At 50.1% G+C, this 9704-nt stretch overlaps 2 protein-coding genes across 2 annotated transcripts; both read right to left on the reverse strand.

Moving 5' to 3' along the window:
- Positions 1–167: 167 nt before the first annotated feature.
- BDV27DRAFT_155086 (WD40 repeat domain-containing protein) lies at positions 168–4295 on the reverse strand (the record flags this gene model as incomplete). Its single annotated transcript, XM_032072080.1, has 3 exons — positions 168–2189; positions 2236–3826; positions 3877–4295. 3 exons carry the CDS (start codon positions 4293–4295, stop codon positions 168–170), a joined length of 4032 nt encoding a protein of 1343 aa, XP_031930463.1.
- Positions 4296–7005: 2710 nt separating this feature from the next.
- On the reverse strand, positions 7006–9473 carry BDV27DRAFT_155087 (uncharacterized protein; the record flags this gene model as incomplete). The annotated part of the gene is made up of 3 exons (XM_032072081.1): positions 7006–8891; positions 8991–9245; positions 9377–9473. The coding sequence occupies 3 exons, from the start codon at positions 9471–9473 to the stop codon at positions 7006–7008; spliced, it is 2238 nt and encodes a 745-aa protein (XP_031930464.1).
- Positions 9474–9704: the final 231 nt, after the last annotated feature.

Raw genomic sequence — 9704 nt, forward strand, 5'->3', positions numbered from 1 at the left:
CGCTCCAGTGCTACCGCAGCCCACAAAACAGTGACATGTGTGCGGGCCAAGCATTTCCGCAACCACAATTAGCTGCACAGCTCCCATCAACTAGGCAGGCGATAGAATCTGGGCGATATGCGCATCTGGGCCAGAGGAAAGAGCGCAATCAAGATCATTTGCGGATATTATGTACAAAATTTAATGAATGAAACATGTCCCGATACGTGTCCCAGGGCGAGTAGATTGCCGTGGCATCTGAAACAATTGGCGCGAAACTCAGAGGGAAGCCAGAGGACTTTTTCGTTATCCAGCTTTATCCACTCCTGATGCTCAATTGATATATTCAGATTTGCATGAGGCGCACGTGGCACAGGAATGTGGCATTTAGATTGAAGATCAAGGGTACCCAAGTCGGTGTACAGATATGAACTGTCAACGGAAAATTCAAGGGTAGAAAGTGTTGTTGTAAAATGAGTCTGCTGTAACGCACCTGTCGTTGTGTCCCAGATGCGCACCGTCTCATCAGCAGAGGCAGACGCTAGCAGCTGGCCGTCAGGCGAGAAAGCCAGCAACCTCACTAACTTGCCATGGCCCTTGAGGGTCTGCCGAAGCATGCCCGTTGCCGAGTCCCAAAGGCAGACTGTGTGATCACAAGAGCTGGACGCTAGCAGCCGGCTGTCAGGTGAAAAGGTTGCTGATAAAACCGAATCTAAATGGCCCTTAAGAGTCTGCAGGAGTAAGCCTGTCCCTGAGTCCCAAAGGCAAACTGTTTGGTCTTCAGAGCCAGACGCTAATAGCCGGCCATCTGGCGAGAAGCTCACTGAGCGGACCCAACTTGAATGGCCATTGAGAGTATACTGAAGTGTGCCTTTTGTTAAATCCCAGAGGCACACTGTTCGATCTGGGGAGCAGGACGCTAGTAGAATGCCATCAGGTGAGAATGCGACTAATGAAACTGGAGCTGAATGACCTTTAAGAGTCTGCTTAAGCGTGCCTGTCAGAGGGTCCCAAAGCCGCACTGTCATGTCATTAGAGCCAGAGGCTAGCAGGCAGCCGTCGGGCGAGAAAACTATAGATTGAATCCACTCTGAATGGCCAACAAGAGACTGTCGCGGCGCGCCTATTGTCGTATCCCAGAGGCGCAAAAGGCTCTGATCAGAAGCGGATGCCAACAGCCTGCCGTTGGGTGAGAAGGTTACTGATGGAACCAAACCTGAGTCATTTCCGAGAGTCTGCTGAAGCGTGCCTCCCATTGTGTCCCAAAGCCGTACAGTCTTATCAGCAGAACCGGACGCTAGCAGTCGGCCGTCAGGCGAGAAGACCACAGACAGAACCCAGTCTGAATGGCCCTCGATAATTCGCTGGGTCGCGCCTGTTGTTGGGTTCCAGAGGCGCACTGTCTTATCTCCAGAGCCAGATGCTAGGAGCTGGCCGTCAGGCGAGAAAGCCACTGAGAAAACTACATCTAAATGGCCCTTAAGTGTCTGCAGGAGTCTGCCTGTTGTTAGGTCCCAGAGGCATACTGTCTTATCTTCAGAGCCAGATGCTAGCAGCAGGCTGTCGGCTGAGATATTCACTGACCAAACTAGTTGCGAATGGCCCTTGAGGGTCTGATGAAGCGCACCTGTTTCCAAGTCCCAGAGGTGTACTGTTGTATCCTCAGAGCCAGATGCCAGTAGCCGGTTGTTAGCTGAGAAAGCCACTGACCGCACTGACTTTGTATGACCCCTAAGGGTCCGCTGGAGTGCGCCTGTCGCTGAGTCCCAAACGCGCACATTACTATCATCAGAGCCTGATGCTAGTACCCGGCCATTGGGCGAAAAGGCTACCGACCAAACATGAGCTAAATGGCCCTCCAGAGTCTGCTGGAGCACGCCTGTTTCTGTCTCCCAGAGGCATACTGTCCGATCAAAAGAGCCGGACGCTAGCAGTCGGCCATTGGGTGAGAAGGCTACCGACCAAACTGGAGCTGAATGGCCCTCGAGAGCCTGTAATTCTGCGCTCCACCTGTCCTCAACTCGTGGTAATTGGCATATCCAACTGGGAAGCTCTTTCTGGAATTCCCTGCGGACCGTTGCCTCTAGTGGTGTAAAAGTAAGTCCTGCGCAATAAATCTGAAGCGGAGCCTTATCAGCCACCTGGCGAAATTTTAAAACAAAGCGATGTGCGTCTTGAAGAAAATCGGACGTGGTGGAATGGCGATCGTCCTATACCTATCAGTGCGGGTCACACATAAAAATTCTAAGATCTTACTGATAAAACATTCTTGAGGGTGTTGAGCATTCCCACCAGTTCCGATACAAAACCCAATAGGCTCATTGCTTCCACCCAGTGCAGGAAATGCTCCTTGAGGAAGGATAAAATATCTTCTATCTCGGGGGACGAGACATTGCTGTGTTCGATATGGTAAATCCAGTAATGGCAAGAATATTCAAGTACTGGTGGTAAGAACTGGTGGAGTAGTTGAGGATCAATGTCCTCTCTATGTGTTCCAGGTCCTTCTAAATTGCAGATATTTTTCTGCAGATGAGTCCGCATGTTTTTGAGACAGAGTTTAGCAATATCCTTGTGCTTACTTCGCTCATCCACACGAAATTTGCTTTTAGATTGCATCAAAAAGTCTCGGAATGACAAATGTAGAATCCTTACAGGCATATCTCGGTTAGTGGGGACACTGAGCACAGACCGGAAAGAATCTAATCGGTTGCTGATCTGGTCTGCCTGGATTCCCAGCAATAGCGACAGCGCATTGATCGAAAGTGGAACAGCAAGCAGTGTGATGAGTCCAACAATTTCCTGGAACTCATGCAAGAGCTGCTGCTGTTCTAAGTCATCACTATCTTGGTCATCAAGGAGCCGCGTAAGAATTGGCAAGTACGTCTTCTCCATTTTCGTTGCATATTTGGCTTGGTCTTCAAGGAGCTCTGCGAGCCGTGATGCGGGTTCCCATCTTGAATTTTCGATGAATCGACATACAGTAGCGGCCGAGATAAAGAGTGGAACCGACATTGTAACCAATTTTTGGATTACATCCTCGCCGGGCCAATCTCGCGTAATGTTTCTGTCGTGTTTGATCCTTATGAGTCTGTCTTTAAAGAAGAGATATATATCACGTTCTGTTACTTTCTCGGAGATCTCATGGAGAGCTAGCTGCTCATAGTCATCATTCTCGATCCCTGAGAAGCCAAGGCGAATCGGAAGTTCCGGTCTGCTGGTCAATAATACCCGGAGGCGCAATGTGTTTGCCCTCTTTAGAAGAGGCAGCAGTCGGATAATATTTCGTATGTCTTGATCGTGGTCACATTCGTCTAAAGCGTCGATCACAATCACAGCGGTTTGAGGTCCCTGACCGAGTTGGTCAAGCTCGAGCAGCGGTTGAAGGAGAAGCTTGTCAAATTGCTCTCCGAGCGACTTTGAAGCGATTTCAGGATCATCACGGAGTGACTTTTGCACGCCAGAGCTTAGCTCAGAAGACCTGAGCATCAATTGACTTATTAGCGTGGGGAAAAGCTTCTTGGCATTCCCTGTGTCCTCTTTGCCCCTCCTGAAAAAAAAGCTGCCCCCTAAATGGTTGGTATCCTTTAGCGACCTTGCCACCGTCCGTGATATTGTGGATTTTCCTGTTCCAGCCATCCCGTTTAACCAGAACACTGTCTTCTGACATGGTGACATAGCCCATCCCATTATTTGGTGGAGAATCTCAACTCTGGTGCCTTGAAGACACAGGACTTCATCTCGATTAGAGAATGAATCAAAACTTGCCTCGGCCGCACTTTCCAACTTTGCGAAATTCATATTTTGATTGATAACGTTTGTGTTTTGGGCAACGCCAGTGATGAGAGAACTGCCTTACTTTAGTCTGTTATACAGCATCCTAGTATTTAAGACCCCTACGTTTGATCCACCTGTAAAGACAAGAGAAAGGAGGATTTATATCTTTCAAACTTCTGAACTTCACTGTCGACCTCTGCGCGTTCCAAGGGCCATCTCCAGGCGCGGAATCCGAATTTCTTCATTGATCTCTTCCCCACATTTGACTCAAGCTTTTCGTTCAGGGCTCGAAGATCTGAGAGGCAATTGGTGATGTCACTGGCGAGTCGCAGGGAGGTAGGAAGTCTTGTTTTGTTGGAATCTCCAAGGAGTCCAAGAAGGTCTTGAAGGGTCACTTGGAGGCTTTGGGCCGCCCATCGTAAGGTGATAATGTCTTCTCTTGCATGCTTCACCTTTTGGATGTAGCCTCCGCATATTGTCACAAGGCTCCCAGCAAGTTGGATGATCGCAATAACGCTCGCTGTGGATGAAATTCCATCCATGTCAAAGAATAAACAGTATTAACGCTTGTTTCTGCAAAGGTTTCGTATATTGGCGGTGGTATTGTGAATGTTGTTGTAGTTCAGGTTGTTTCCGGCGAAAGATGAAGAGGGGTTGGTTAGGCGCCAGGAGCGAGGTTATGACTTAGAGAGCATTTTTAGGCGCCGAGCTAACCAATCACTCATTTCCGTGTCAAGAATTTGGGCCCAATAATAGCCTAGAAGTTCTAGGCTTTCCAACTACCCACCAGGTATCCCCTATGCGGCTGTACACGGCGTCCGTACGACAATATTTATTTCCTCGTTTCGTCTCCCTAGCAAATACGGGGGTTATATCTGTTTCGACAGCCTTCCGAACAGGGCTGAGTCATGGGGCTTCGGAAAGAAGACAAGAGTATTAACATTTGCACCGGTTCTGCGATCAGCTGTACCTCTTTTGTTCTCCGATGCATCAGGCCAACAGCGCCATCTGGGGCCGTAGCGGTAGCCACGACCCTAGACGAGACATTATTCCGTCCCGGCAGATCTGCGTTGGTTCAATGGAATGTTGGTCAGTGTACGCTGCAGAGCACATGGCAATGTACTATGCTATCTATGAAATCTCACGGAAGAAGCAAAAGGTCCTAGGCACCAGCCGCGAGCCGGCAGCTATCCTGACGGACAGCATGTCGGCGCTATAAGCAATAGCAGATTCATGGAATAAATCGGGGCAGCGCATCATCCAGGGAGTTGAACACGCATGGGGTTCCCCTCCGTCTCCAATGGGTCATGGGCCACTGTGATGATCTGGGAAATGACACAGCAGACCGCCTAGCTAAAGAAGCAGTTGCTCTGAAAAGACGCACCATTTCCAGCACCTTCTCTCACGGGAGAAAGGATACATCTGCCGGAAAATCCGGGAAGAATGGGAACAAGAATGGAAAGCCTCTAAGAAAGGGGGCCCACCTCCGCCAGATTGACGCGACTCTACCGTCGATCCACATGCGGCGGATGTATGGATCGCTACCGCGAAGTCGACTCTACTTACTCTCATAACTCTGAACCGGCCACTCGTGGCTGGCGATGCATGGCAAGCGGTATCAGTTCCAGGAGAACGACAAGTGCGAATGTGGAGCTAAAGAAACAGTAGTCCACGTGCTAGTGGACTGCCTGAAGTTGAAAGACTTGCGGAACATACTATGAAGGAAGATCGGAAGTGCATTCAACAATGTCTCAGATATGCTGAGAGGGGAACTGCATGGTACGGAAGGTAGGTTAAATGAGGCTGCGCAGGACGGTAGCATCCTAGGTGCTGTACTGGACTTGCAGAGGCATCTGAGGGGTTTCGAAGCCGCGCGCCAAAGAGGCCGCAGAAGAGAACATCAGGCACCTAGGCCACCATAGGTCAAGACGAGGCTCTAAATTCGTCGGGATGTATGGTTCACTGTAATTAAACATAGATAGAGATAGCCTTAGTGAATATCCTGCATATCGCCGAAGGAGTTGAATTTGCCACTAGACCAAAATACGGATCCGTACCCAGTCTAGTGGGTTGTGGTTTATAATCAACTGAAGGCGCGGGGTCAGGGCATGAATACCAGCACCATCACCAGCTGTACCACTTATCTGGCTTTCTCTCTCGACGTGATTGAAAGCTTCTTACAGAAACGATCACCTGCGCTTCCTTTATAAACTTCGGTAGTTCAGCAACGACCACGTAGACTCGTCCAGGCGCAGTGCAGCGGCGCTCAAGTCCTCCAAGATGGGTGGCACCATAATGCTTGTTAGCACTGATGGGGCCTTGGACTCTCTCGCAATTGAAGACCGCAAAACGCGATTAGTGGGAAAGCTCAGTGACGATAGTATCCTCAAGATCGACTCCTAGTGGACCTGGACCGTCTGGAAAGGTTGGTGTGATGGGACTATTGGGCCGGAGCGTTTGGTTTTGCTCGATCGTGTCTTATGATTTGGCAAGAACAAAAGAATCATATAATGGAGCGGAAGCAAATATTCAGTTTTGGGACCAGGTAGGCAAAGTTCTAGCCAAACGGAGACTTAAGCGGTGCGGTAGTCAAAGCAATGAGCGCAGATTGGACGTGGTTTTAAAGAAGATACTCATCCTACCTGCCCTAAGAGTGCATAGCATTTGAATTTTTAAACCTAAGTGGGGTCCTAGACAGTACTGATGCCTGCGAGGTCCCAGAACCAGTGCTCCTTTCTCATAGCCTTGCCCTCACAGCACAGGTGCTGAGGGAGATGGGAGAAGCTTCATTCAGCTCACATTGGGTCATGAGTTTGATGTTAGGACATTTAAACAGCTACTATATATTTTTTATGTAAATTATAATTATAGAATGAACTTGCAGGGTTCATAATACATTTTTCTTATATTCTTTATCTGCTACGTCACTCTCTTTACTACCAGTCAAGAGTACTATATATTCGCCCTGTATTCAGACTTTAAAGATTTATCGCTCAGGTATAAATAAAGTGGTCACGCTTTTGTTTACGGCTGGCTGCAAAAATGGCAAAGATGATGTTTGCTCTTGCAAGCTGCCTGCCTGCAGACCTAATTTATATCACGCTAAGCCATTTGGATAAGAAGTTTCCGGAACCTTCGTCATCGGCTCCTATATCAAAATGGCAATAATGCCAAAAACTAATCCAGCGTATTTTACATACTGGTATCCTCCCATACAGGTACGTCATACCAGACATTCTAGGACCTGTCCAGTCACCAACCTTGGTCAAGGCCGTGGTTGATATCCAGACCTGACCAAAGCCCGTACCCGAAATCATCAAAGAACCCACTCAGCTCCCATCCAGCGTCTGAAAAGGAGGGGGCGTCCTCCAGTCGAAATTGCGGGCTATTCAGATATTCTGATTGAGGATCCGTGGACGTTTGACCCACAAGATTACGTTGCTTGTCTCCGTTTCGTCCATCGGCTGCAGCCAGCAATGGACAGAGAGGAGGCTGCTGCTTTTGACATCGGTAAAACGGCTCAGGGACTCGAGGTTTGCGTCGCAACTGCTCGGCCAGGACCTTTCCCGGACAGATAGTGATCGCACCAAAGTAGGGAAGGCAAATTTTCAACGTCTCACAGCGACGAGGATGTGAGCCGCTACCAGCAGCCCAATGACCGAGAATGCCCTGAATGATTTTGCTAGACTCTAATGCGGCCGTGCCCCCGTTGTTTGTGCCGACTTTGGCGAAGATTTCCGCAGCCTCTCTGACCAGGTCAATGTCCTGACTATCTTGTTCCCGCGGCTGAAGAGACGGCATCCCCGAATAGCCGACTGAATGAATGACCAGCAACATAGCCATGGTAAATGCGAGGAAGTCCATAAGCCGATAAAGATAGGGTCTGTTCGTTGCACGGAACTCCCGATAAGCCAGCAGGCTTTTCCGAGCCGACTCCAACGCGGTCAAACGGCAGCATTGGGATTTTGGGTCGGCTGTATGTTTTAGGAGATATGGAAGGTGCGCAAAGGCTCGGATGACCTGATGAAGGAATCGGAGGATGGCAGTCTCATAGCATTTTCCCGCCATCTTGCGATTATCTTGACCAGATGTGCGCCACCAGTGTTCTGGGATGCACTTGATCATATCCGCCAGCTCCTCATCCAACAAGAGGGTTCTAGATATAGACTGCTCCGAGGAACTCTGGTCTCGGTCAACGATCTTGCCAAGGACCAAGGCCAGACGTGCCATGTACGTGTAAGCCGGAGGGCTACTCTCACGCTGAAGACAGGCCGTGACTTGCGGCAAAAGGAATGCATCGGGCACCGCATAGGGCAGTCCTAGGATCAGGCTGAGGAACCGGTCTACCGTAGCCGCAGCGCACCAGATCTGAAGTCTCCGGTCAAATAACGGGGTTGGAAGAAGAGGCGGCTTGGTCGTGCACCAGTGGACTCCGGTCAGCTGGGCGAATTCAATCCCTCGTCGAGCAGTCAACCACGCCTTGCGCAGGCGGCCTTGGTTGATGTAGTATTTGGAGAGCAGGATGTGACTTTCAATGCCGGTCAGGGTAGACGCAAACTCGTCGTCATAGATGACGAATCTTACGACAGCATCGATACTACGGTTTATCCATTCCTGTGGCGTGAAAGGCACTGATAAGCACGCATAGTCATAGTCTCCGGGGAGTTGTTCGACGCTAAGGACCAGGCATAGCAACGCCTTAGCAGCATCTGCGGGAGACATGGGGTTATCACAGAGGCTCTGTCCTAGTGTCACGTCAACTCGGCAACGGCGACATATCTCCGGGAATTCGGCCTGCCACGCGGACCACCACATTAAGGAAGACTCGACGAGCCTAGTAATATCATTGTGGGGCGGCAGCAGCGACAGCAACGCAGTTCGCGCGGCTTTCGCTCTGGAGGCGGAGGCAGTATGCGGTGAGGAAGCCAGGGAATCCGAAGACTGACACCCTCTACGACTGACCACGTCATTATCAAACAGGCGCAACACGGGGGCCGTCACCATCTGCTCATTGACAGGATTTAACTCGACGCCGTCAGTCACAGTAGGTTGCGCTATTAGATTCACGCCGTTTGTTGGCCGGGACTCTACGAGCTTGTCAGGCCAATCGAACCCTGGAAGGCATGTCGAAAGTGGTTCTGCAAATAGGGGGCAGATAAAGGACATGTATTAGCGCTCTAAACGATGCCTTAACAACCCATGGATTAAGGTGAAGGAAAGAAGGAATTGTGGTGCACCTTTTACATTCGCCGCTGGCTGGTATAAGACGGTGCTGGCCACATAACTGCCGCCATCGATGGCATCCAGCCTCCGGAGCAGCGTTTGAACAACGGTCTCGAGTTCCACAACGCGCTCACGCAAGCTATACGGCTGCTGGTCCTCACGACGACTGTCCTGCTCTTGCTCGAGGCAGGTTGTGCCTCTTAATCCGCATTCTCGGCATGTTCCTGGGCGGTTGGAATCGAACGTACAGCGAGTTTTCCGGCGTCTGCCTGCGCGCAGTCAGCGAAACCCAAAGCCTGGGATTGGGTGAGCGGATCAAGCTGGCAACGGGTGGTCGCGAGACAATGATGATGAAGCCGTGTGGAAGACCGTGTGTACGACCCAGTTGAGAAGAACATACATTCCGTACAGCTTCTCGTTCCCTTTCTCATTCTCTTTCGTGACCTGTATCCCTGCAAGGAGTCGACCATGTCTCTGTTGTTGACGCTAGGATCCATAACATTCGATTTAGAGTGCTAAACAGGTAGAGTGTACTTTCGTCAATTGAGGGCAAGGGTCGTATTACCACAGCTCCGTCCTTTTCGTCCGTTTCTCCGTTCCTTCTCCCAATTCGGCCGGGTGATCCAGTGTTCGGGTTACTCATAAGCAGGGCTACAGCCAATCGGATTACGAACATTCTTATTGCCGACCAGGGGCTCTCCGTAGTGAGCCTAGCAAAAAAAAAAAAA

This window comes from Aspergillus caelatus, assembly GCF_009193585.1.
Source record: "Aspergillus caelatus strain CBS 763.97 unplaced genomic scaffold BDV27scaffold_37, whole genome shotgun sequence".
NCBI lineage: Eukaryota > Fungi > Ascomycota > Eurotiomycetes > Eurotiales > Aspergillaceae > Aspergillus > Aspergillus caelatus.